Source organism: Podarcis bocagei (genome assembly GCF_964188305.1).
Source record: "Podarcis bocagei genome assembly, chromosome: 7".
In the NCBI taxonomy this organism is placed as follows: domain Eukaryota; kingdom Metazoa; phylum Chordata; class Lepidosauria; order Squamata; family Lacertidae; genus Podarcis; species Podarcis bocagei.
In genome coordinates this window covers 29,386,616-29,414,593 of record NC_138132.1, presented here as the reverse complement: position 1 = coordinate 29,414,593, position 27,978 = coordinate 29,386,616, and the positions used below count along the sequence as shown (strand labels likewise).

General features: G+C 45.3%; 1 protein-coding gene and 1 long non-coding RNA gene across 2 annotated transcripts; both read right to left on the bottom strand.

The window, feature by feature from the left end:
• Positions 1–48: 48 nt before the first annotated feature.
• On the bottom strand, positions 49–27,978 carry STPG1 (sperm tail PG-rich repeat containing 1). The gene is made up of 9 exons (XM_081204099.1): positions 27,869–27,978; positions 26,873–27,007; positions 25,858–25,961; positions 19,981–20,082; positions 16,552–16,725; positions 14,459–14,570; positions 11,616–11,787; positions 8,031–8,221; positions 49–442 (listed from the first exon to the last, which is right to left on the bottom strand). The coding sequence occupies exons 2-9, from the start codon at positions 26,946–26,948 to the stop codon at positions 366–368; spliced, it is 1,008 nt and encodes a 335-aa protein (XP_081060225.1). The 5' UTR covers positions 26,949–27,007; positions 27,869–27,978; the 3' UTR covers positions 49–365.
• Positions 14,252–14,376, bottom strand: LOC308592564. Its single transcript, XR_014010555.1, has 2 exons — positions 14,320–14,376; positions 14,252–14,286 (listed from the first exon to the last, which is right to left on the bottom strand). It is a non-coding gene; the product is annotated as an uncharacterized lncRNA (long non-coding RNA).

Genomic DNA, 27,978 nt, shown 5'->3' with positions numbered 1-27,978 from the left:
CAATATTTTATTCCCAATGAGATGGTGAGAAAGTAGGAGCCAGGCAGGTCAGGCTTCTTAATTTTTATAAATAAATATTGGGATGAACAATCCACTGTCCATGTAAAGCCAACAATGAAATGACATCCATTCTCTATATCCAAAACTCATCTTCTGTCATGTGTGCAAAACAGGAGCAACTCAGGGCCCACCTTACGCCCCCCCCCCAAGGAAATACAGGATTTCAAACAGGTGGGTATCATGTCTTGTTCACAGGCAAGTGAATGCAAAATTCATTTGTTCTTTTTTAAAAAAAACAACAACAGAGAAATGCAGCACTTGCAAATAAGAGCGCTTGCCAAACCGACACTGTGGGATCCTCTGCTTTACAATACTGGCACCCATTTATTGGTGGTGTTGTAGATGAAGGATTGCTTTTGCGGTACGGGGATGTTGTATGCCCCTAGAAGGAGAAACAGACATAAAAGATGTCAGGTTGACTCTCAGGACTCAGTAGGTGGGTTTTGCAGCTTTTACGTTTTTGCATGAAGTGAACTCTTGTACTACTACACATACCCGGCTAGGTGAGTCTTGGTCTTACCTTTCCTTGCAAATCCAAACAGATATTTTGCTAAGGCTCCTGGGCCTTCTTCAACAGGCAGCGCAGAAGAAATACAGCTAGGTGTTGGGTTGCCAACTTTTTTCCCCCTGGTGGGGCTCCTGTGCCATTGACCAGATGCCTGTGCATGTCAGGATGAGCTTTGTCTGCTGAATTCCTGCCTTCTATGCCGTTCAAAGCACTGGAGCCCCGCCAGAGCTAGCAGCCCCCAATGCAAGCGCAAACGAGGATTAGAATCGTCTGCTTTGCTAACTAACCCAGCTCCTATCCTTTTAATAGCAGCCTGGCTCACAGACATTTAGCAGATGAATCTTTCCCAGCTTGTTCATCTCTATATCAGGGATATGCCCGTGGTGCATTGTGTGGGTGCAATGGTATACAGTCGTATCTTGGTTCGCGAATGCCTTGCAATTCGAACATTTTGGCTCCCGAACGCTGCAAACCCAGAAGTGAGTGTTCTGGTTTGCGAACATTCTTTGGAACCCTAACGTCCAACGCAGCTTCCGCAGCTTCTGAATGTTTTGGAAGTGGAATGGACTTCTGGAACGGATTCCGTTCGACTTCTGAGGTACCACTGTACTTAAGGATACAGACGACCGTGTCTCTGTCCCTGCCCCCCTGCCCCAGCTCACTGCCCCTTTTGTCAGGACGGGGCCAGGGTGGTGACCATTTCCCCCCTTGAAAAGTACATAGACCTGAAGGAGGAACTTGGAAGAGTGACTCCTCCTTCCCCCTTTCAGCTCTATGTGATTTTCAACATTGGCACCTGAGCAGCTGAATAGAAAGTGGGATGACTGAGAGAGTAGCAGAAAAAAGGGAGAGAGAAAATGAGTGACTGGGAGGGAGAAGCAAAACAGGTCCTCTTGAAATGGCATAATTTTTCACGGATTTTCTCACCACCAAACCAGAATCAAATTGCAGATCACAACTCCTCCTATTGACTGAAGTGTGGAAAAACATTGATCAAGCATTTTCCACGGCTGCCAAGGTGCAAAAACAGTAATCTGAGACAGTTCTGAGAGGAAAGGCGGGCAATCAATCAATCAATCAATCAATCAACTGTCCGCTTCTCTTTTGGGCTAAGCGAAAGTAGCCACCCTAATGGCAAGGCAAGTAATGGGCTGGAAGCCTAGGTTTGCTTCAGAATGTATAACTCTGACTTTTGGCCTTGGAGCACTGCTGCCAGCCAGAGTAGACAGTACTGGGCTGGAGGGACATAAGTCTGATTAAATGCAATGTTAATTTAAAGTTTCTTCTTTTCTGCCTGTTTTACTGCTTCCTGTTCAGTATGACTGGGAGAGTAGTGCTTAATTAGGTTCTAATTATATGGGGAAGTGGCTTTCATTACTGGTTTCTCTGAATTGTTTTCTGTTTTTTATAGTGAAATGGCAATATTTCACAATAAAAGAAAGAAAAGTAGGGAAATAATGAAAGGAAATAATAATGAAAGGAAATAGCTATTAAAAACCCTTTGCACTGCAGAATGATGCTGGCTAATTAAAGGGGAAATTAATCACTGATCTCCCAGCAACAATGAACAAAACAAGATAGAAACCACTAGGAGGAAGCTTTTAATTAAAAGCACAGTAGACTCTATAGCTCTTTGCCAGTTCACACAGGTTGGTATGGTGCATAGCTGTCAACTTTTCCCTTTTCTTGCGAGGAATCCTATTCGGAATAAGGGAATTTCCCTTTAAAAAAGGGAAACGTTGACAGCTATGGTATGGTGCTGCAATTTTTAAATTGCTATATACCTGTACAAATCAAGTATGGGGGAAAATAGGGGGTAAACACAGAAAACAATGGCATGCAACTATTTTACAATGTTGTCTGGATTCTCTGCACAAAGTGATTCAACAAAAGATGGTGATTCCAGAGCAAAGGGCTAACGTGGAAGCAACCCAGATTGGAAGAACGAGAGTTTTATCCTTTGCATCTTGTTACCTATGAAAGAACTCGTGCGCTGCAGTTCTGATAACACATGGGAATGCTTTTTCTGCTTTGACAATTCAACTACTCAGTAGAGGTACAAATCCTACCAATGAATCATTATTACTTACTGTAAATAATGGGTAAAATAGCTATTGTCTACGTTTCAAGCTCTACATTAATCTGTCAGAGGGGCTTAGGTTCATATTTCTTGTATTGCTTACTTACTCCAATAAGCCCCAGTCAGTGACGGAAAGATAATGTTACAACTCATGGGCTGTAACTGTCATGTACTGCAGTGAGGTTTCTGTCACCCTCTATTGTGTTGAGCATTTTGCCCCATGAGATGGTCTGCTCACATATTCAGAATTCTCTGGAGGTTTTTTAACTGAAAAGAGGAGGTTGGCCTTTAAGAGACTCTTCACACTAGCACCTGCTAACAATGCAAAGCAGAAAGCTGATTTACAGCTGTTCGTCAAAACAACACTTTAATAAAGCACAACAATCCCTCTGAAAGGTATTTAATTTTGATTTGACACTTATATCCTACATTTCCTGCAAGGAGCTCAATACAGCATATATGGTTCTTGTGGGAGATTGCAGTCAAACATATCTATGCAGGACTGCTAGTTAGTATATGAAGGAGTTAAGGACAGCAGAGTTGCATTGCTAGATAGACTCAGTTATGTCTAGCCTTTCTACTTCCTTTCTCTCAGCATCATATAACCAATGAAACAGGATGTGTGTAAGCTTGCTCCTGAGCTTACAGCATGTATTTGGAATTAAATTCTATATTTTCCACCCAGAAATATGTAGCCTTTATTATCCTTGCTGCTGCATGGAACAATGCATGACTGACACCTTGAATCTGTAAGTAAATCATTTTAAACTTACTTAGCAGTGTGGGGTCTACTGCTTGTAGGAGGGGTAGAAAGAGGTCAGCCACAGTGTGCAGCTGAACAGGGTTAAGAGGGTTTAACAACCTATATGCTATATTGATGCTTAATTTTGTGATCTTATTTTGTGCTACTGGGGCTCTGTGTGTGCAAGCTCCACATTCTGAATCCAGGCACCCAGCCATTTCTTTTTGTTGCTCATCCACACACGTCAGTTTACAGGGGTTCACATTTTTCATTTTCCTCACACATCGTTCTCTCCTTCCCTCCCTCCCACACCACCACAACAACCACAGATCAACTATGTGAGGTAGGTTAGGCTGACTAGCCCAAAGTAACCCACTGAGTTTCATGGCTAGTCTGACACCCTAACTACCACACTACACTGCTAACATGATGCTCACACACAAAGCAAAACAGAAAAAGGGTAAGTGGAGAAGCCAGCTGTTAAAAAGGAAGGAAATACTTTCAATTTAATGTTGTTGCCTTTTCACAGATAAACTTTAGTGCACAAATGAAAAAAGAAAATCATGGTTTTTTTCCTAAAATATAACCAACCTTCCTACCTTTCTAAGCCTGCCCATATTTTCGGGACACAGGACCTCAATAAAGATTAAGACATTCCTTCCCAAATTAAATTTACAGCACATACTGTACTAGGTTTTATTGTTGACTTTTTATTGCCATTTGTTGCAATCACCTCAACACAGGAAGTTAGCCTGGGTTATCCTGTATTTTAACACTTGCTGGATCCAGGGGTTAGAAGGAAATAACCTATGGCCTCCCAAACTCTTAAGAGTGTGTGTGTGTGTGTGTGTGTGTGTGTGTGTGTGTGTGTGTGTGTTGAGGGGGTGTTGGTTAGTATTTTATTCTTAAAAGGCTTAAAAGGCTGTCGCCTGCCTTGAACTTCTGTTGTCAGGGCGGGTTAGAAATCTCAAAGATATTTTTTTTAAAAAAAAAAAGCGCTGAAACAAATAAATATGAATATAGTTTTGGGACGGATGACAAGATGCAAAGCTAGCTATTAAAGTCACTTCCCAGCTGGGCAAGTCAACCATTACAGAGCTTAAGAATCAGCACTTGTCATCCTCCTTTCCTTTCTGACGCTCTGTCCGCCCTTTCTATCTCATCACAAGAATTTTTAAAAGATGCCATTAATTTATGAACAACCAAGTAAACCCTGTGGTGGCAAGACAAGGAGCTGAATGATGGTTTCCCAAATATGATTCGTTACGCAACTCCTGGAAGCTGGTGTTTTTGTTTTGTTCTTTTGTTCCATCATAGGCTATTACATCTGGTGACATACAGATGGCAATTACAGTGGTGCCTCGCAAGACGAAATTAACTCGTTCCGCAAGTCTCTTCGTCTTGCGGTTTTTTCGTCTTGCGATGCACGGTTTCCCATAGGAATGCATTGAAAATCAATTAATGCGTTCCTAGGGAAACCGCCTTCAGACCAGGTCCAGGGACAGTCTGTCCCCGGACCTCTTCTGAAGGCTGGGGGGGGAGGGGACAAGGGCTTTTCTTCTCACCCCCAGCATTTTAAAAAACCCTGGGACAGCGGAGGACTTCTCCGCTGTCCAGGCGATCTTAAAATGCTGGCGGGCGGCATTTTAAAATCGCCCCGGACAGCGGAGGACTTCTCCGCTGTCCGGGGTGATTTAAAAGCCCCTGGGAAGGCAGGCAGGGGGGGACAAAGACTTTTGCCCCCCGCCCGCCTTCAGAAGGTGTTCTCACCCCCCCGCCCGGCTTCGCAGCAGCGCTACGAAGCCCGGCGGCTGGGGCAGGTGCTCCCGCCCCCCGCCCGGCTTCGCAGCAGCGCTACAAAGCCGGGCGGCTGGGGCAGGTGCTCCCGCCCCCCCCCCCGCTTCGGAGCAGCGTTCCGAAGCTGGGTGGCTGGGGCAGGTGTTCCCACCCCCCGCCCGGCTTCGCAGCAGCGCTACGAAGCCCGGCGGCTGGGGCAGGTGTTCCCACCCCCCCGCCCGGCTTCGGAGCACGGGGAGATCGCTTCTCCCCATCACCCCTTGCTTCAAAAGAGGTCCGGGGGCAGCGGGAAGCGCTCCCGCTGCCCCCGGACCTCTTTTGAAGCAAGCGGCTGCGGAGAGAAGCGATCTCCCCACAGCTGCTTGCTTCAAAAGAGGTCCGGGACCTCTTTTGAAGCAAGCGGCTGCGGGGAGAAGCGCAGCCGCTTGCTTCAAAAGAGGTCCGGGGGCAGTGGGAGCGCTTCCCGCTGCCCCCGGACCTCTTTTGAAGCAAGGGGCGGTGGGGAGAAGCGATCTCCCGGCCGCCCCTTGCTTCAAAAGAGAAGACCCGCTGTCCCCGGGGCAAGCTTCGTTTTGCGAAGCAAGCCCATAGGGAAATTCGTCTTGCGAGGCAACTCGAAAACGAAAAAACCTTTCGTTTTGCGAGTTTTTCGTCTCACGAGGCGTTCGTCTTGCGGGGTACCACTGTACTTACTTATAAAGGGGGGGGCACTGGACTGAACCTCCTGCAAGCTGGAGTCAAAATAGCAGAGTCTCAGGCTGCATACGCACGATCTATTTAAAGCTCTTGACTGCCCTGTAAAGAACTGTGGAAATAGTAGTTTGTTACGGTGCGGGGAATTGTAGGTCTGTGTGTGGGAACTACAGTTCCTAGGATTCTTTTGAGAGGAAGGGGAACCATGTGATTTAAATGTAGTCTCATTCCAGAGAGAGAGAGGCAGAGACAGAGAGATTCTTTCAGACAAAGATTCTCACAAGAAATCTCTTTGAAGGAAAGGAACATAAGATCCCAGTGCCCCTGAGGAAGATTTTAATTGAAACAGGCTGGGCTGTTTTCATTATTTTCATTCAGCAAGCATAATCCTCCCAGTTCACTACCGTTGGATTCTTGTGGTTTACATTTTCTTAGGCTACCCAACCCCCTTATTTCTCACTTGTTCCCAGCTCCGGCCAATGCACTTAGCTTTTCATAGCAAGAACTTCCCCTCATTCCAAATGAAAGATTGCCTTCCCCCGCCCCACTTTTTTAAGGATGAAAATTTACACACTCCCAGAATCCCTTGCAATATACGAAGGATCCAATTGCTGAATGACACCACATGCAGCGAAACTGTAAAGGATTCAGGGCTTTGCTTGGGAATGCTTGAAGTATTTTGGTGCTGAGGTGCAAAATCCAAACAGCACCCCCTGAGACTCACATGAATAATGGAGCACTATCTACCTTGGACGCTGGAGGGAGGACATAGCTGTCAATGGCTATTCGGCTACAATGGCTTTGTTCTAACTGTTGGAGGTAGTAAGCCTCTGAAGGCCAGTTGCTGGGAATCACACAAAGGGAGAGTGCTGTTGCTCTCAGCTCCTCCCATAGGCATCTGACTGAGCGCTGTGAGAACAGAATACTAGACTAGATGGGCCTTTGGCCTGATCCAGCAGCCAGTCTCTTCTTATGTTCTTAACCTGCACAAGCGCCAGTGAAATGTACCGACAAGGGCAAGAGTCCGATGGATTGTGCCTCTGTGGTCTGATCTGTCTATCTCTCATGCAGCCCCATGGGTCAGGGGACACCAAATTGGCCACCTGAGGTAGCTCCCTATGCATCGCAAGGAAGTCTGCTTCTGGGTTGTATCCAACATTAGCCATTCTCAGAGTAGACCCATTGAAATTATGACTAAAACACGCCCATTACTTTCAGTGTTGTATGCTGGATACAACTATCTGTTTTGCAAAATGTCCATTGCCGAGGACAAACAAGTCATTAGTAATCTATGTTCGCTTCCGGATTATAGCTATTATTATTTTTTAGTATTCATCCTGGGGGTTTTTTGCACAAAGCTTGTGGGAAGGTTACACATTGTCGCCATTTATCATGCATTAATTCTGATTTGTTTGGGAAGTCAGACAATGTTGTGCCAAGCGACTTTCTGGTGCATTTATTTGCCTGTCATAAAGTAAAGGGTTTTGTTGTGCAAGAGAGACAATTAAACTTTAACTGAGCACCCTGAATTTGCCAGTATGGGACTGAATCCCACCTGAAAATAGCAACAGCCTGGAATCTCCCTTCCTGCCTGCATTTGACGTAACACCCCACCAAGTTTTGATATTGGAAACACAAGGGGTGGTGCTTAGAAGCTTCTGTTTCTGGATTGTGGCTCACAACAGTTTGCTGTTTTATCCCAGCCCATTGTAACATCTGAATGCGGCTGCTGCATGCTAAGCTTGGACTTGTGGAGCACCAGTATAAAAACATGCTTGCTCAGTACGAAACCCCAGGTGCCCAGTAATAGTTACTCTTTTGAGCAAGTGAGGTGAGGGCGGCAGTCTTGTTAAAGCATCAGCAGCCTCATGCCTGCTGCTGCTCAGGAATTCTAAGGAACTTCCAAATCAGTGCAGTTTTGAAATCAGTGGTTAAAATCAGTCCATCATCTTGATTTAAAATGGCATCCAAAAATAGAAAGAAACCTGCTCCTTGCTCTCAAGAACGATTATGCAAAATTTGGTTATGATAAAAGGTGTCCAAATGCACAGCAAACCGACACAAAAACAACTTTCAAAAATATAGTTATACATTATAATTATTGTTAAATGAAGAAGCACAACACCTTTTTGCAACAACAACATGCTTACCTGGGCCAGGTATGCCTTCGTGGGATTTATCACCTGCCCAGCGGCCTGTGTTTGAGACGAAGACGGCACTGGAGATATAATGCTTGGAAGGACTCTCATAGTCTACTATTTCATACTGGCCAGGCCCAGGTGCAGGGGGCGTTTTGGGGCGAGGGGCAGCTGGGGCTGAGAAGTTCAACCCATACTTTCGCCTGTAAGAAAGAATCGTAGACGCTGTCCAAACTGATTTTGGCTTTGAATTCAGCTAGGCCTTCCCATTCAGCCTGCAAGGCCAGTTTGGCCAAGGCACACCCCGCTCCATCCCCAAATTCATATACGACATCAGGCGCAGGGCAGGTAAAAATGCATCTGGACCAAAAAGGGGCTTGCAAACCCTGATGATCAGCTGATTGGCGGTACCTACAAAGTCCTGTGCACGCCACTTTGCAAGCACCGACAACCAGCTGATTGTCAGGATTTGTAGAGTGCTGTGCTGTGCATGGACAAAAGCAGAACACCTGGCATTGTTGTGACATCATCTGATTGACAGATGGATAGCTCGACTCACCTATCAAACTTGGCCCGCTGGTGGGGCGGGGAGCAGTTAGGGGAGATAAGAATCAGTGCCCCACCCTTGCTCTCAACTGAGGAACCTCTAAATTGAGGAACCTTGGGTTTCTCCAGTGTACAGGGAATCCTTGCCACCTTTGTTATGACTTGCTACAACTGTAGCAGCCGAGTTGTTTATAAGTACAGAGCAGCCGTTCCTTATTTCCTTTCTTTTGTTGAATAAGGGGCTTGACATGTCTGCCTGGTACATGGGCTCATTTCGCCATTCATGTCAAGAGCCATTCACTGTGAGGTGGCCAGAGAGCAAAGGGCTTCTGACTGTGCCTGAAGCAAGAAGGAAGAAGGAAGTGGGAGAGTTAGGCCAGACTCTCCAGCCCTCTTCAGGCTTTCTTAAGTAGTTTCTACAGAGGAATGTGTGGCCATTCATACTGAGCCCTCCACTCCCAACCTTCCCACACATGTGAAACAGGGGAGGCTGGACCATAAGGGCAAATGGGTCACTGTCCCACCAACCCCACTCTGCCCGCACCCAGCCCCCTATGTGCCTACTTATAACTGTTTGTCAGCTTCCCCCCTTGTCTCCCTATCGCCCCTTGTAGCCCTCAGCAGGGAAGAGGGTGAGCTGGCTCCGTCTGCCATTGGCTCTGGCTCCCCCTACTGTTGGGCTCCTTGCCTCCCACCCTAGCAGTGCCAATGGCCAGCCATCATCCCTGGTGTGAGTTGTAAGCATCTTCAGCTGAATGCTGTCCTCCTGTGAATCAGAAAACCCCATTCAATTCAGGGCTTCCAGTCATAGGGAGGACTGTTGGCACATTCTAATCAATATTCTGACAGTCCTCCATTATACAGCCCCCTCTGCAGACGTTCCAGCTCAAGAAGGAGGACTGGAGAGGCTGGAGCAAGCAGCCCTGCATCCCTCCGCAGGTAAGAGTTTAAACACCTGAAGAAGGGTAATGGGCTCGTTTTGATCAATGGCTCCCGACAAATAATTGCATGTGATCCCAAACATGGTGGTGCGGTGGTGTTCCACCTTGTCACCTTCCCTAAAGGATGCCCCAGCTTTTCATATTCTGTGTGCCATCGAACCTCTGTACCTTAAAGGGTTTGGGGGCTGCGTCTGAGAATATGCTGGAAAAAGCTCATTAAAATCTAAGGGTGCTCATCTGGAACAAACTGGTGCTGTAGTCAGTGGCTCTGCACCAGCTGTAGCTCTGGCCTTGGACACATTAATCACCTTGACATAAATGGGAGTTGGATTGGCCTCTAAATGCTGATAGTTCTGGTATTTTCTGCCAGCGTAGATGGATGTTCTTTGCCCGTCAGGTTTGATTTACTTCTTCCCTAGTCACGGAGGTTTATTGCACACTACCCAGCGCCAGCTCCCCCTCCCTCTTCCTCCACAAAGCCTGCATTAAAACGGCATGAGATGTAGTAAAGATACCCCCTGACCGTGTGCAGAGAGCTCCAGGCTTGCACGGGGATGGGGGAAGGGGAAGATATGAGCAGTAATGGGCAAGAATTTAAGGGGTAGATCTTAATCTTATCTCCAGCAAACTGACTTTGCTGTTTACAGGATGGTCACCATAAAATTGACTTAGTTGAGTAACTGACTGATAGAGTGACTGGACCTTGGGGCAGGTATGGGGGAGGAAGGACTGTGTATGCAGGGAAAAGTGGGGGGCTTCCTACATATTATTAAACAGAAGGCTGAAAGGAATTGCCGAACTTAATTGGTGAATGCAAAATTCAGGCTAGGGCTTCCAAAAGCTGTCTCTATAATCCTTTTGCTCCTTTGGTCCAGAAACAGTTGCAGCAGTAATAGAGAAGGTGCTTCTGCAAGTGTGCAGAATGCCCGTCCAGGAAGGGCCACCATCAAGCCAACACCTCTGGATTTAGGGCTTCCTGGGTGATGCCCAGTCCAAAGGGGCCCAGCCCCAATGCAGTCCATTTCACCTCTTCCAGTTATTAAAACTGAACTGGTGCAACTCCAACAACTGCTGTTTACCATAGAGATGAGGTATAGAGCAACACTCTTCTTATGTGCTCCACTGAGCGCAACAGCTAATCACAGCTTTCAGTTTAATACCAGACACTCAGGCTATGTGTGGCTGTAGTCTCTCTGGGTCATGCAAGCTTTCTTTAGCTTTATTTATTCATTCATTCAATTTATATTCTGCCCTTTCTCCTTAAGGAGTCCAGGTGGCAAACACACACACACACACGAACAATAGAACAATCCAAACACCCAGAAACAATCCCAATGTACATGTAGACTGGGGAAGATCTCTGCTTTGCAAAGGTTTGTTGAAAAAGAAAGGTCTTGAGTAGGCGCCAAAAGGACAACAGAGCCGGCACCTTTCAAATATTCAAGGGGAGGGAACTCCAAAGGGGTGGTGTCATAACACTAAAAGCCAGATTGACACATCTCCCTTATTTGAGAATTAAGCAGTGATGATGAGTGACGACTGGCTCATAAATGGGCTGATGTAAGGATAAAAGAAGCATGGAAGAACCTTTAGATGTGCTGGCTGCCCTGAGAACAGGTGGGCTAAAGCAGCTTAAACAAATGAATTCACAACAGAAAAGGCAGGTTCCTATGCTACCTAGCCTTATATTGAGTTAGATCATGAGCCCGCTTAGCTTAGTACTGGCTGGCAGAGGTTCTAGGTTTCAGACAAGGGCATTTCTTAGCTGCAGATGCCAGAGATTGAACCCTGGAACTTCTGCATGCAAAGCATGGGCTCTACTGCTGAGGAACAGCCCTTCCTTCATCCTAAATCACTTATGAAGGCTTGAAAGCTGCATTGCTTCTTAAGGCATGCAACAACCCAAATGACTTTCCCCTGCTCCACCATATAGTCTGATGAAGAGAGCCCCTGCTTCTTAAGCAAGTTGGGGCTTGGAATTGTCTATTGGTATTTCTTCTTCTTTTCCTTCTTTATCATTTCTGATCACAAGCACATCTTCCCTACTTAAGAAAGGGAGTTGGGTGACTCAAAACAAATTCCTTTTAAAGTGCAGTTGCTCAGAACTCACAGGCCGGGGAACTTCCTGGATGGCGTGACTGGGATGCCAGCTGGCTGCTGATAGGCTGCTGGCCCCGGGCTCAGCGTCTCTGTCTTGGTTTCACGACTTGTTTTGGATCTGAAGCAGGACACCAGCACTGTAGGCGCCTGCCGTATGAAGGAATCCTTTACTCGGTAATGACCTAGATTTTTAAAAGAAAGGAAGGAATTTGAAAAGGCCGACACCCAAACTAAGGCTGCACACGCAGAATACATTTAAACCATATTAAAAATGCATCCCTAATCAGGAATTCTGGGAACTATAGTTTGTTAAAGGTGATGGGAATTGCAGCTCTGTGGGCTAAACTATAGTTCCCAGAATTCTTTTGGGGAGGGGGAAATTGCACGTTAAATGAATGTTATGTACACAGCCGAGTCTTACATTTTAGCTGCAGTGGAATGAAATTGGTGCACGAGAGTCTGTTACTTGGAACAAGAGAGGAATGAAATGAATGAAAGGAGAGGAGGAATTAGTTCCTCCCTCCCCTTTGGAATAGAAAATACAGTGGGACCTCGGGTTACAAACACTTCGGGTTACAGACTCCGCTAACCCGGAAGTAGTACCTCAGGTTAAGAACTTTACCTCAGGTTGAGAACAGAAATCGTGTGGCAGTGGCACAGCGGCAGCAGGAGGCCCCATTAGCTAAAGTGGTACCTCAGGTTAAGAATGGTTTCAGGTTAAGAACGGATCTCTGGAATGAATTAAGTTTGTAACCAGAGGTACCACTGTATTGCCAGTCCTGCCCTTCAGAAGCAGGAGAGCATGCCTGTCTTATTCAGAGTACTATTTCAGTTCATAAGAGACTGGTGGATCAGGCCTATGGCCCATCTTACCAAGCATCCTGTTCTCACAGTGACCACCCAGATACCTGAGGGAAACTGGCAAGCAGGACCTGAGCCCATAAGCACACCCCACACCCCATGGCTTACAGCAACTGGTATTCGAAAGCATTACTGCCTCCAGCTGTGGAGACAGAGCATAGCCCATCATGGCTAGTAGCGACCCTTCTCCTCCTTGAAATTATCCCATTCTCTTTTAAAGCTGGTGGCTATCACTGCCTCCTTTGGAAGCAAGTTCCATAGTTTAACTATGCACTGTGAAAGAAGCACTTCCTTTTATCTGTCTCAAATCTTCCAACATTCAGCTTCATTAAGATATCCACAAATTCTAGTATTATGACCGTGTGGGCAGGCGGGGACTTTTCTCTATCCGCCTTCTTCATGCTATGCATAATTCTATATACTCCTATCACGTCGCCTCTTGTTTTCTCAACTAAAATTCCTCAAATACAGCCATTTTTCCTTATGTAGGGCTTCCCTCACACTTGATCCGGAAGCTGCAGTTAGTGCAGACTGCTGCAGCACAATTGCTGACAGGACTGAGGCCTTGTCAGCATGGTACACCTGTGCTCAGAGATCTGCACTGGGTGCTGATTTGCTACTGAGTCAAGTTCAAGGCATTACTATTGGTATATAAGGCCCATATACAAGACTATTTTACCTAAAAGACCACCTTACCCCACATATGCCCACTCGGCTGCTTCAATTGGCGGAATTGGCACTGTTACAGGTGCCATATAATACCTGTTCCTCATTTGTAAATACTCAGTCATTTGGGCAGCAGCTACGCTTTGAAACTCCCTGCCTATTGTTAACAAGCAGGGGTCTTCAATAGATTGTTTTCGGTGCCTGCTAAAAACATTCTTGTTTAGACAAGCCTACCCAGATGCTTAGAAAGTTGGTGTGAATTTCAACCTTAGTATGTTAACTAGTGTAAATTTTTCTCGATAATTTTATTGTTATCTTTTTGCAAGCCGCTTTGAGGGGTTGTTTTATAATCAAGTGGTGTATATATTTTACAAAACGAAACTAAATAAAGGAGTTTCTCCAACCCCTCGATCATTTTGATTGCCCTTTCCTGAAGCTCAGGTTTGTAAATAGACTGCACAGTAAAAATTACCTCCAGGCTTTCTAGTAGGAAAACATTTGCAAAGTGGAAGAAAGTCGTTTCTTCCCACCCATCCCTTTTAAGGTCACTGATATGTCACAAATGATGTGTGAACAGGTGAGCAAGTAATATATTTTTGTAAAATCTGGGCATATACACCTGGAAAGCTGGCAATGGGGAACAACTTTGCTTCTTCCTATCACTAAGCATTTGATTTCTAATAATAATAATAATTTATTACTTATACCCCACCCATCTGGCTGGGCCTCCCCAGCTACTCTGGGCGGCTCCCAACATAAAATTAAAAACATTAGCAAACATCAAACATTAAAACTTCCCTAAATAGGGCTGCCTTCAGATGTCTTCTAAACGTCAGATAGTTGTTTATTTCCTTGATGTCTTATGGGAGGGCGTTCCACAGGGCGGGTGCCACTACCAAGAAGGCCCTCTGCCTTTTGGTGCTATAATTTTTTAAAAGTTCTTTTGAAAGGACAAAATGCCATGACTGTATGCACTGTAAGGGGGAGAGGTTTGAATTACTGGCTGTGAGCGTTGAGGAACATAAATTGAGAAGCGATGTGGCAAGGCATGATTGCCAGAGATGCTTTTATTCACAAGAGGTGAGGTGAAAAGGAGAAGAAAGCTGGACACTCAGAAGGTATTGTAGATTGTTTTAATTTGTTTCACTGAAGGGCTTTGTTTTTCTTTAATTTTTCTTTTAATTTACTGCACTGGGTGGCATCTTACTTTATCTTGGGTCCTGCCCACATTTGGCCCCGCCCACCATTAGGATGGTGGCCCTTGGGAGGTTGACCATATTTGAATTTGGCCTTTGGGTCAAAAGAGGCTCCCCCAGCCCAGCTTACAGGGAGAAGGCACATGCTCCTTGCTACCGATTGCCAGCGCTCGTTTAGTTTTGGATGAAAACACTGACTTGGCACCAGTGTTGTGGCTTTTGTTGCTGAGGTCCACCGAGACCTGCGGATGAAAGTAAGGGTTTTGTAATGAACTCACTTTCCAGCAGTCCCTTTAGTTAAAAAGCAAACCAACACCCAAATAAATACTGGTGTTTAAGTCTGCCTACTTTCAACGCAAGGACATTTGCGATGCAGCCACCAAGCCTGAACTATTCCAGCACATGGGTCAAATGTGGCTTGTGAATGATGCATGAATGATGCTACTCTAAAGTACATTTCAGAAGCCACCTGGCTTACCAAATGATTACCCACCCACGATGACATACTTATCTCTTTAGCACATGCTGATAGAAATGGCTCCTGTAAATACAACTCAGTTGTAAAATCAGTTGTTTTACAGTATTCTGGAACAGAATCAAGCATATAACAGCAGCAGCAGCAGCAACAACAGACATTTTTTATTGTTTTTAGAGTTTTGTAGAAATTATTTTCTTGCTTAAAAAAATTGGGTTTAGTGTTTGATCCCATTTTAATCTTGTATACTATTTTAGCAGCCTCTGGCCATGAAGCAGTTTATAAACCTGCTAAAATAAATGAAAAGATGAATAAATATTTGTGAAATTAGCCTGCTGTGCAGACAGTAAAGTTGGGCCCTTGGTTTCTTCCCATCAGCCTCCCTTCCCCGTGGCCATAAATTATTCAGCCTGTCTGCCTTGTGAATAGATCACTTCCTGTTTGGCTTCTCCAAATACTGTGTATTATCTCATGGGTTAGTGTAAATCACGGGTTAGCCATTAACTCAGGAACGTTCTTCTCAGGAGAAGTCCTATTTAAACTGTATTAAATACAACCTAATGTTCTTATTTGGGTGTGGATGACAGACTGTAATAGTGATCTGCAAAGTAGGGGGCAAAAGGAAATGTGCTTGGTGTTAACTCCCTGTACGCTGACGAAGTAATGCTACTACTAGTCAGACAGTTGCCTAAGAGTTTCACAGGGCACATAAAGGCCAACCAAGCATTTGCTTCTCTTTTTATTTAGGACATTTATATCCCACCTTTCCACCAAGGTGGTGTACATACCGTATTTTCTGGCGTATAAGACGACTGGGCGTATAAGACGACCCCCCAACTTTTCCAGTTAAAATATAGAGTTTGGGACATACTCGCTGTATAAGACTACCCCTCTTCCAACCCACACCAAATAAAAATTAAAAAAAAACAGTCTCCAGTCCAGCTCGGAAATCCGCTCCACTTCCCAGTGGCTTCTGGGGCCAATTTTCAAGCCTGTTTCTGCTTCATCTAGAGAGCTTGGTGTCCTCTGATTTAATTTGCTGTCGTTTTATCCTTTGGTGGGGAATTGCTGCAGGAGCTGCTGCTGTAGCCAGCGAATAAGATGACCCCCGACTTGAGAAGATTTTCCTGGGTTAAAAAGTAGTCTTATACGCCAGAAAATACAGTAGTTCTTTCCTCTCCTCTCCTCTCATTTTATCCTCACAATAACACTGTGAAGCTGAAAGAGAGTGACTGGCTCAAGGTCACCTAGTGAGCTTCATGGCTAAGTGGGGTTTAGATCTCTAGTCTCCCAGGTCCTAGTCCAAGTTGTTTTAAAACAACTGCTGCTCTTTATTTTTTATTTTGTGGCTACTGATGCAAATCCCACAGCAAGGTTCATCTGAATATTCTTGGGTCCATGCAATTATTTTTTGTGAAAGATCACTGGTCAGAACAAATGAACGGATTTTGAAGGAAACGTGTGAATGATCAGTGGGAGAAAAGCATCAGGGAAAAACAAGAAATACTCTTCAATATCTTTTTCTATTTTGCCAAGTGGAATATATGAAACTGTGGTAGACTATTGGTACATTCAGCTTAGTATTGCCCGTACTGGCTGGCAGCTTTACCTGTCGATGCCAGGGATCAAACCTGGGGCCTTCCATCACTGAACTATGACCGTTCCCCATTAGCTGCAGCCCTACCCATTAAAAAATGTATTAATCTGTACTGCTGACCTCCCCTTTTCCAATCTCTAGATCATCTTACATTATATTGGTTGGGGGCTGGAGTGGATCTTTTTGAAATCTTCCTGGCAATTGGTTGCTGAAACATACTGGAATACCCCAGGCTAAAGTCTCGCTTGGAAATCAGGGTAGGTGGGAGGTTGTAGGCATTTGCAGCAGGATAGTTGTGGATTCTCTGGCGAGCAATACGTGTATCCTGGAAAGGAAAGAAATGGAATTTGGTTTCCACTATTGGTAAACCTGGGGGGGGGGGAGAGATGAGATGGGATGACTTGGGAACGTAGAGACGGAACTTAAACAGCCATATCACTTTTCAGATTTTTCAGGAATTAGATGCTGTTGGGTTTGCAACCTGCTCTGAAAATATTGTTGACATGCATAAAGCTCTTTGACAAGAAGTTGTTGAAAATGGTATATAAATATCAGAAGCAAATGAACACTAGAAAGCCAACCATTCTAGGAGCCAGCTGCCATCCTGGAAATACAGTGGTACATCAGGTTACAGACGCTTCAGGTTACAAACGCTTCAGGTTACAGACTCCGCTAACCCGGAAATAGTACCTCAGGTTAAGAACTTTGCTTCAGGATGAGAACAGAAATCGTGTGGTGGCATCGGGAGGCCCCATTAGCTAAAGTGGTACCTCAGGTTAAGAACAGTTTCAGGTTAAGAATAGACCTCCAGAACGAATTAAGTTCTTAACCCAAGGTACCACTGTATGGTGGTCATGAAAGACCATCTGCTTTGGTGAAAAACATCCTAGATAGGTGGTTCTTGAAGGTAACATCCTCTTGCCTGAAAAGGTGTCATTACCTCCACTACATTGCCAAACCCGTCTTTATTTTATATGAAGTTCACTCCAAAAGAAATCAAATTTGTAAAAGCATCTCTTAACTATCCTTTAGGGAAAGCTTTAGAGCTCAGTTCTATCCAATATGGCCCATAAATTCCATTGATTCTCAGCCTGGAATCTCCACCACCCAATCTTTCACTGCTGCCACCATTTTCTCCCACTTCTTCTCCTTCCCATTTCAGTCATAAACCAGGGAGGGAGAGGAAAGGAAGGATCCAAAAGAGAGTCTTGGTATTAATCTGTCTCTTTCTTGAATTGCCCAAGATACACCCTTGAAGTGCTTGGGGGTTTTCTGCAGCTCCCCAGTCACAGATTGGCTATCCTTGGCCTACACCCATTAATCACCAGATCGGCATCTTAACAAGAAATTCCCACCCAGTTAGGGCCAACTCCTATGCTTCTATCTGATGTAGTATAATAATCAGAGCCTGATTTCTCCCATCATTTTCACGTAGTCACTTTTTCTTAGGAGTATGAGTAATAATGTCCTATTTGGGTGACAGCTTATATTTACCACATCTGTGTCAAAGCTTGAACATATCATCTCTGTGGTGAGGTAAATGTGAGTTGTCATTACATTCATAAGAATATTGACCATGTTAAACTGAGGTAAAGTGCTCTCAAAATGTAAACAAAATGACATACTGAATGGGTTTTAAGCATGAGGTACAAGCTGGGGAAGCAGCTGGTTTAAATCATACCACAGCCCCTCACATGTAGTATGGGGATATACAGAGCCGTCTTTCCCATAGGGCTTAGTGGTGCGTTGCACCAGGACACCGGCCTCTCAGTGGCTCCTCAGCGAGTGGGGGAGTTGCGCAGCTTTGCCGGTGGCTTCCCCTTCCCCTGCACGCCCACCTGCTGCGCCCTGTCAACCATATGGCTGGCAGACATACAGCTTCCTTCCCAAGCCTCTGTGGGGATTGCTCTCCCATAGCGGCATGGGGGAGGGTTGCGCTCCCCCCCCCCATGGCTGGCAGTACGCAGCTTGCCCCCCCCCATCCATGGTAATTTGGGGGCACTGGGCGGATATTTGCACCCCGGCGCCGCATCTGCTACTGATGACCCTGGGGATACAGGCCTTCTTCACAGGCTTGTTGAGATAATAAAAATGCACAACCGCACTCTCCCCACCTGGGATTCCCAGCACCTGGCATTCAGTGTCATAATGCGTCTGACAATGTGCCTATCTGTGCCCAAGACTCTCTCCACAATGAGTAATGGGGAAGTAAGTTCACAATATATAATTTTATTCAATAAGTTGAAAACCAACTCTGAGAGTCATCAGCTTTAATGTGAGGAACAGCAATTAAAAAATATATATGCAAAAATATACAAATAAACAAAGCAAGAAAATACTGTGCAGCAACCAGTAAAATACACAAAGCCAGAAAGTGTAGGGCTTCATGGTACATTTAGATGGGCCAGAGTCAACACCAGGCACCCCCAAACTTGGCCCTCCAGATGTTTTGGGACTACAATTCCTACCATCCCTGATCACTGGTCCTGTTAGCTAGGGATGGTGGGAGTTGTTGTCCCAAAACATCTGGAGAGCCAAGTTTGGGGGTGCCTGGTCAACACTACGGTTGAGAAGGTCTGTTGTGAATAGGCCACCATCTGAATAGATCTGTATTTGCAAAGTATTTCCAGTGCTGGATCTTAGTGATTGGGGAAAGGCATATATGGAAGAAGACCTCAGGCATCCCAGGCATAAGCCACAAAAGACTTTAAAGGTAAGCATCAGCAACTTGAATTTAGCTTGTAAGCAAACATACGACGAAAGAAGATCGTGCAAGATTGGTGTTATATGTTCTCTGCTGGGCTAATATCATAAAGCAATCTGGTTGCTGTATTCTGAACCAACTTCAGTTTCTTCTGCAATAGATTGATAGATAGCTCTTTTCATTTACTGTTGTTGCCACAACAGAAGTAAACATTGTTTATTTATTTGAGGCCATTATACCACTTAATCAGTGGCACTTCTAAGCAGTGTATATAAAAATAAACCAGACAGTAAAATAAGAACTTGTCATAAAACCAAACACTGCCTTTAAATAGCTTCCAGTAGTTCTGAGCCATGCGCCTGAGCCATGTGGGGGCCACCTACATAGACTTTATGGGATTTTGACCTTAGTGAATGCACATGGCCCCCCCAAATCAACCCTGCCTATGGCCAAAGTGTTTGGGTTTTGAGAATGAGTGTTGTCTGTGCAAGTAAGTATACATATTTGATCTCTCAGAGGCAGTTGTCCAACAGAGGAGGAACAAACACCTACCTAAACACACTTTGCTGAATGAATTATGTCCCATTAATTTCTAAAGAATTTGCTTCCAAGCGTAAACTGGAGGATGGAATCCAGGTTTAATTACAGCAATCTCTGAGTGGATGACTTAATGTTTATCAGGCTATCGCAGGTCTATTCCTGACAACAGTAAACTCGACATTATTACTATAGCTCATAAACAGTAGAAAAGGAAAACTAAGGTGTGTGAGCATTTTAAAAACTTCACTGGCAGTAAGATTGACAATGGCTTCAAGGAACCTCTCAACGCTGGCCTTTCTTTTCTTCCCGTCGTTCATAAATATGTATAAACCTTACCAAGGAAGGGAAAAAACAGGTTCCTTTCCGGGACTGGGAGACATTGTTGAGAAGTGTTGATTGATCAATTACATCATAGAATCCTGGACCTGGATTTTCATTCTGGGAAGGAACACAGTGCATAATCATGACAGTCTGCTGCAACAGGGTTTTATTTTTGCCAGTGCTCAGGAAATTGTTTATTTGTTTAGAAAAGAAATATTAACTGCTTAACCAAAATAGTATTTCATATAAAATAATGTAAAACAGTATACAGCAGAGCTTTTCAACCGTTTTGAGTACATGGCTCCCTTGACCAACTACATTCTTTCTGCCCCTGTGGGACTCAGGAGCCCAGTTATGTCACCTGTTGCCTGCAGAGCCGGCAGCCTCTCACCCTTTTGTGAACACTCTCCCTTGTGGAGAGCTCCCTCAGCCTCTCTCCTCTCCACTCTCCTTAGGAGTTCTCTGGGCAGCCGCCCCTGATCTCTGAGCTGAGAGGTGCCTCCTCACACTGCCCCACAGGGTAAGGTTACCAGATTTTTTTCAATGAATCCGGGGACACTTTTCAACTTCAATGGATTTTGTATGGGACCGATTTGTAAATCCGGGGACTGTCCCTGGGAAACGGGGACGTCTGGCAACCTTACCACAGGGGCCTGGGACTTGTCTGTCCAGCCAAGGGCTAGTGGATTGGCTGGCTGGGCTTCCTCATCTGCTTGCTTGCTTACTCTGAAGCCACATCAGCTCCTGGCAACCAGCACCCCATGCCAGCCCCAGAGGCACTATTTGCCTGCGGAGCTAGTAGCCAGGGCTGCTGCAACAAACAGATGTGCAAGCCTTTGGGAAGCAGAGATGTGAGAGGGCATCAGAGTAGGGAAGGAAGAAAAGAGAGACAGAGGCCAGCATTGCCCGCAGTACCCCTGACCATCATTCAAGGCACCCCAGGGTGCCACGGCACACTGGTTGAAAACCACTAGTATACAGATAAAACCAGCAAATGCTTAAAACAAATATGTTTTAAGCCTTGGTGATTGATGAAATTAGGGCAGAAGTACTAGAGCAATTGCCAAGATGGGCAAGTCTAGTGGACCTTCAACTTTGCAAGGTTCTGCAGGCATTCTGAAAAAGCATAAAATATGGCATCTGATATTTTTTAAGCATCTGTGTTCACACATGACATTCACTCTATGTACCTGTGTACACAAATAGTTGGGCTGAAGGGTAGACAGTAGCAGCAGCCCCTTGTCTGAGGTTTTTTACCGTCAAGCAGTATATAAATTTCATGGCGTAATAAATAACAAATCGACGTTTCTTCTGATCCCCCAGCTTTCCCTTCTCCGTTGCCATGTGGCCTCTTCTGGGCCCCCTAATCTGGCTTGCTGCTTCAGGTGTGGTGGAGGATCACTAGTGTTAAAAGTAAGATTTGGCTGCCTGTCTAGTTGGCTTCTGGCAGTGGAACTGGGACAGGAGGCCACCGTGCCCTTTGCCTCAAGCAACATGTTTTGGGTCTGTCGTGAAGAAGCTGTCTTCTCCAAGATGGTGCCTGCTTTCATACGTAAGAGATAAAAGAGATATGACAGGCTCCTGCTACCTGCACTTTCCAGAAACAGCTAAGGGCATCTTTCTTCTGACGAGGTTTCCCAGGTCTCTTTTATTTTACATATAGGTACTGTTTCTTTGTGTTTACATGTTTAATTTTTATTATTATACATCATTGTACATTGCCTTGAAACAGTTGTATAAAGGGTGATAAATAAATCAACAACAATAATAATAATCAGGACATAATTTGAAGACAAATGAGGCTTTTAACCATAGGTCAACGTGCCAGATACATGCAGGTTTAATCCACTGCTTTAAGTCAGTTAACTGGTGTATATTTCTTGAATCAGGCCCTACTTAGGAATCTGACGTGCACTTAGTGTCAAAGTGAGGGCATGCATTGTTCCTCCACGCAGCAGCGGAGAGAATATGTGCGACATGTGTGTCACCTCATGGGTGGAGAAGCACACAATGGCATTATAATGTGGATTCAGCACTTACCCTCCCATACGCTAAGCCTCTCGAATGTTTTGCTGGTTTTTGTCAATTGTCACTGTACACTAAGAAGCCTCTTCTCTGCTTGTTTCAAAATCAAAATAATCTCATTTTAATGGGGAGTCTCAAGTTGCATGGAAAAACGGGTTGAAAATGGAGGATTAAGTTTCCCTGGTGTCTGCTCAGCAACATAGAGAGAGACCTGGGGAGCTCAAATCCATTGCATGTCTAATCCCACCTGTACATCTGATTTGGCCTGAATTATTTCAGCATGTGGGCAGAGTGTATTATTTCAAAGTGCCGCACCCCTCCCTGACTCAACTCTCCTTCCAGAACGACTTTTCTTTCATTCCAGAAGTGAGTACTGGGTGGTTTTTTTCTATTTATAGAATGAAATAAAACAAAAATGAGCCCGCTGTCTTAAGATGCCACTTTCAATCTGCAATGGATGACAAACAGGGCTTTGTTAGAAGCTGAGTTTATCCCCTGATAGGCCAGAGCTGGTGGTTTTGGGGTCAAGCAAAACAGTGAAGTTGTCAAGCAGAGTCTTAAAAGTGGAGTGGGGAATTTTTTCTGCGGGACATATTCTGAGCTTCTGCACTGGGCCACTTTAGCATGCCATCCGTCAATCACCTGACATCACCATGACATCAGGTATCCATTTTGCCTTTGCAGAGAACCCTGAGTTCAATCCGCACTGCAGAGGAAGATACCAGCCAATTAAAGTAGGCCTTGAAGTTGGCTCCAACCAGCTGGTAAGTCCAACCCCCACTTGAATCAGCTACAATCTAGGCATTTAAAGGCTCCTTGTTATTCCTTTTGCAGACATAGAATTATTTGCCCCACGCCTCTGGGGCAGGTGAGCGTTGTTCAGGAAGAATGGCCTTGCAGGCCAAATTAGGCCCCCTACTGGAACTAATATTAAAAGGTAAAGGGACCCCTGACCGTTAAGTCCAGTCGCGGACGACTCTGGGGATGCGGCGCTCATCTCGCTTTACTGGCTGAGGAAGATGGCGCACAGCTTCCGGGTCATGTGGCCAGCATGACTAAGCCACTTTTGGCGAACCAGAGCAGCGGACAGAAATGCCGTTTACCTTCCCGCTGGAGCGGTACCTATTTATCTACTTGCACTTCGTGCTTTCAAACTGCTAGGTTGGCAGGAGCGGGGACTGAGCAACGGGAGCTCACCCCATCGCGGGGATTCAAACCACCGTCCTTCTGATCGGCAAGCCCTAGACTCTGTGGTTTAGACCACAGTGCCACCCACGTCCCTGGGACTAATATTAGTTTGGAGCAATTAAGTAAGGGCTTGAAATGAACCTACTCAGACTCTTAGATCCTCATCTGACGCCCTTCTCTGGGTCCCTTCTTTGAGGGCAGGATGAAGGGTGATGACAAGGGAGAGGGCCTTTTCAATTGTGGCTCACTGCCTGCGGAACACTCTCCCCAGTGAGGCTCCTTCTATCTGGCTCCTTCACTTACGTCTTTTTGGCGTCAGTAAAAGTGTACCTTTCAGGTTTTTAATGAACTGGGATGATGAAGGGTTTTGTTTTTTTTAAGTTAGAGTGCTTCCCAAGCTCCCTGTTGCTATGGAGTGGGATGTTTGTACGGTGATGATGTATGTAAGTGAAGGTAGGTATCAGCGTGGCAAGAGGCTTAGTAAGGGCAGCAGGTCAGGCAGAGAGATGCCGTGGCATCTTCTCATCAGTTCAGCATCTATAGCCTAACACAGTGAAGCACATCCAGCTGCTGTTGCTTATCTCTGTGGGACTGCTCTGGGTCACAGCCACAGTGGGGTGGAGATGCCTGGCCCCTTCAAGGGCACTGCTCTCCAGGAGCTCAGCACGGCCTCGGCAAGCCTTAGGACACACTTCCTGGTTTGCTTGCACAATGTTTACTCAGAGGTCATAATACTGTGTCCACTCTTTATTGAGCGTTCATTCTGATTTGTATGTTGGGAGGTTATATGACAATGAGCATTCATCCTGATTTGCTTGTGGGATGCTTATAAGTTTACCCATTAATCTTTGTTCATCCCACACTTTCCAGTGCATTTATAGTTCACTTTCCAAACCACAAATAGTCCTGGGTTTGTTTGCTTTTTAGTAGATTTGTTGGAATACAGTGCCAGAGTGCTTTAATCCACATTAAGTGCACAAACCCAAATTTACATTATACGCTTGATTCCCTCCTGGAAAATAGTGACAGTCTGGAGGCACCCATAGTTTGTCATGCAAATCAACCCACTGACTTTCCTTGCTCACCCAATTCCCCTTGCCCCGCAGCAATAAGTCTACTCCAAGCTTTCCAGCAGCTACTGACTTTTCTACACAACTTTGGCTTTCTTGCAAAAGTCCCCAAAAAGGGTGGGATGCATGCAACACTCCCCCTTACATGTGAAGAAGCAAATGTTCTCTAGGGATAATCAAGAGTATGCCAAACCCTTTGTATTCCTTGTGGCTTGGCTCATTGCCTGCTGGAGTTACGGTATGAAGGGGAAAATTCTCAGAAAGAGAAAGGAGCATACTGTGAAGACAGTTCAAGCGTTGCCCCTTCTGGCTTCTACTCTGAGAATTTAGCAACAGGTTGGCTTGCCGGTGGCGTGGAAGATAAATTTGTACAGATGAGATGCTTGTTATGTATTGGCGATTGGAAGGGAGGTCTGAGAGGTAGCATAGTTCTCAGTGGAGAAGGGAGAAAAGGGAGGAACTCAGAGCAGTTTGGGTCCCTGGCAGTAGCTGGAGGAAGATTGTGCAGGACCCAGGAGGAAAGGGAGAGGGTCTGTTGCTAACACCAGCAGTTGACCAAAGGCACAACAGGCCCGATGTTGCACATTGTGGATACTGGAGCTCCCAGGCAGGGGATTAATATTGTAAACAAGCTATTCCGATATTGCAAACAGGTTCTTGGAAACATTTCTTTCCCAAACCTTTTCAGATTTTCCACAAAAGGATAAATCTAGATTAAATTGTTGGGCAGGAAGAGGGAGATAAAAAACCTAACATTTTGATGCTGATGTTGTGTGGGCACTGCCAAAAATTTCATGCATGACATTAGTAATACCGATCCTACAATAAACACCTGCCTGGAAGCATGCTTAGCCCCAAGATGGGCCAATAAGAACCGTGATGGCATGAGATGTGACTTTTTTAAAAAAAAGGTAAATCTCTATGGGAGCAGTGGTGTGAAAATGTGCATTTCCAAAAAGCAAATGGGCTAAAAGGTGTCATTTGCACACTTACTCCATACTGTATATTGTTTTTCCTTGAACCAAAGTGCCCCTGAAGGATTTAGCACTCCCCATCTGTGAAGTTCTGCTTCCGCCTACTGGTCACAGTGAGTCATAACAGAGAGACACAAATTTCCTTTTTCAGTGTTGCCCCCAAGGCCTTTACATAGGATCATTTCGTCTCCTATGACCCTGTATGTTGTGATTTTCTATATCACAGATGTTCCAGGTTTATTTTTTGTCCTGCTCTCGTTGCACTCAGCCATTAAGCTCACTATGTGGCCTTGGATCAGTCACTGTCTCTCGCCCTTACCTACTTCGCAGGGTTAATGTGAGGATAAACAAAGGAGAGGGAGAACCATGTATGACTCCTTGAGTATAGTAGGGTTGCCTTATTTCATAAAGTTGTTTCCAACAGCCAATTCCGGGCTATGTCCGGGAAATTCCAGACGTATGGCAACCCTATAGTATAGGTAGGCCTAGAGACACCATGTGGCTTACATGGGATGGATTAACAAACATGGGATGGATTAACTAACAAAGGTGCATTTGAACCCAGATGTACTCCCTGGTTCTGCCCTACTAAGAGAAAAACAGGTGAACAGACTTAGTAAAATATGGTTTCTCACCTCAGGATACTGAAATCTCTTGGTCTGAGAGTTAAAGCCCTTTCGTTCGGAATTGGAGATCACTGTGGTTTGGAATTTGAAAGGAATGGAACAACAGCTCAGGCCTAGAAAAAGAAGTCAATTAAAAAAATCATGCAACACAAATGCAGAGAGAAATAGTGACTAGAGACAGTTGATAGTAATAGAAAAGGCACTATCAAAAATGCCTTTACAAGTGTGGCATACTTTCTTGAAGATTCCTGCTCCTGCCTGGTCCTTTGGCCCCAACAGCTGAGGCCCCAGCGGCTTTGAAATAAAAGAAGTGGAAACTCTAAACACCAACAGCAGGTAAAGCATAAAGACTCTTGTGCCATGTTGCATCCCTATGCCCAGTCACCACCATGCCTGGTCTTCCATTCACTAAAGGATGGTGGATGGAAGCCACTCAAGCAAGGATGGAGAGCCTGTTTCAGCCCCAGGGCCACATGCTACTGGTGGGCACTGCCAATGGCAAAAGCAGACAGAGCAATGGATATAAATATTATCTTTGTACAGACAATCACACACCCCTCTCTGTCCCCCATTCAGGCAAGCAAGAGGCATAATGAGTTCAAGGATTCATTCCAGCCAGGCTGGAGCACTCAGAGCATGAAGCAGGATCAATGAGGAATGTGGCCTGTGAAGTAGGGGTGTGGCCTGTGGGTGTAGGTGTGGCCTATAGAGTAGGGGTGTGGCCTGTGGAGAGTTCTGAGGGCCAGGTAGAGAGGACTGGAGGGCCACATTTGATCACCAGGCCTGAGATTCTCTACCTCTGACAAAGAACGTCTTCCAAGATTGTAACTCCCCTTCCTGATTCATACCATCACACCTTTAGAAGATATCTGAGGTCAGCCCTGTATAGGGAAGCTTTTTAATGTGTAATGCTTTATTATCTTTTTCTGTATGTTGGAAGCTGCCCAGAGTGGCTGTGGCAACCCAGTCAGATGGGTGGGGTGCAGATAAAATCATCATTCATGGTTCAGACTCCATCCAATACCTTTAGCCTCAAGTACAGGGGAGATAGCCTTTTTGCTTTTTCTATTCAGTTGATACGTATCAAAGATATTGTCCATGTCACACCACTCCTGCAAGCTAGGTGACTTCCCTTCTCATCAGCTTTGCCATCTTGTTTCTGAAACATTAACATATAAATTCGAATCAAGAAGATTTTTCTAGGCATTAAAAGCTAAATAATATGACATAACCAAAAGAGAATTTGTGGTACTTACAGATAGAGTTGCAACACTGGTTACATGACTGATCAATTATTGTTAATTAAGAAAAATATTGGTACTATTGATAGGCTATCCTCCATTAATTTGTCGAATAATCTTTTAAAGTTATCCAAGATGGTGGCCATCACTCTTGGGAGTGAATTCCCTGCTTTTACTTTGTGAAGAAGATCTTTCATTTGTCTGTCCTGAATCCATGGGCGTATCAAGGTGGCGTATGTGGTTCTCCCCCTCCTCATTTGATTCTCACAACAACCTTTTGAAGCTGAGAGACAGTGACTGGCCCAAAATCACCTAGTGAGCTTCATGGCAAGGGTTGATTTGAATCCCTGGCCTCCCAGGTCTTAGTCTGACACTCTAACCACTATGCCACACTGGTTTTCAACAGACAAAAACACATAAGGAAGTGCAAAGCAAGGCCAGCAAGGGATGTGGCTGAGGAGGGAGTGTGGCCTGGGCAGAGACCTGAAGACCAGGTAGAGAGCCTTGGAGGGCCACATGTGGCCCCCAGGCCTGGGTTTCCCTGGCTCTGGGCTGTACCCTCTGACACATCTAGCCCACAATACTTCCAGGCCACAGCAACAAGGAGGTTATTGTTTTGTGTGACACCCAACCAGATCCAACAGCCTGAAATGTAACTTGTTATGCGGTGGCACAATAAATACATCTTTTACTTTTTAAAAAGCCCTAATGCATCATCTGCATGGACTGGCTCATTCCTAAAGACAAAGCACTGCAGGTTGGGGCCTGTTACTCCTTACCTGGCTGGCTCTCAGGGGAGAATCCTGGGGAAGTTTACACTCTGTTGCCTAGGCAACTGGAGAGCCCAGCCTGTTTTTCTCCTCCAGTCGTTTTGCCTGTCACTTTTGGT

Excerpts from the sequence above, each read along its gene's own strand:
- STPG1 (XM_081204099.1), bottom strand. The coding sequence starts at position 26,948 with ATGGACAATATCTTTGATACGTATCAACTGAATAGAAAAAGCAAAAAG. Across the intron at positions 16,726-19,980 it reads CCTGTTTTTTCCCTTCCTTG|GATACACGTATTGCTCGCCA; the intron begins GTAAGGTTTATA and ends TTTCCTTTCCAG. Across the intron at positions 11,788-14,458 it reads GGAGCATGTGCCTTCTCCCT|GTCATTACCGAGTAAAGGAT; the intron begins GTAAGCTGGGCT and ends TTAAAAATCTAG.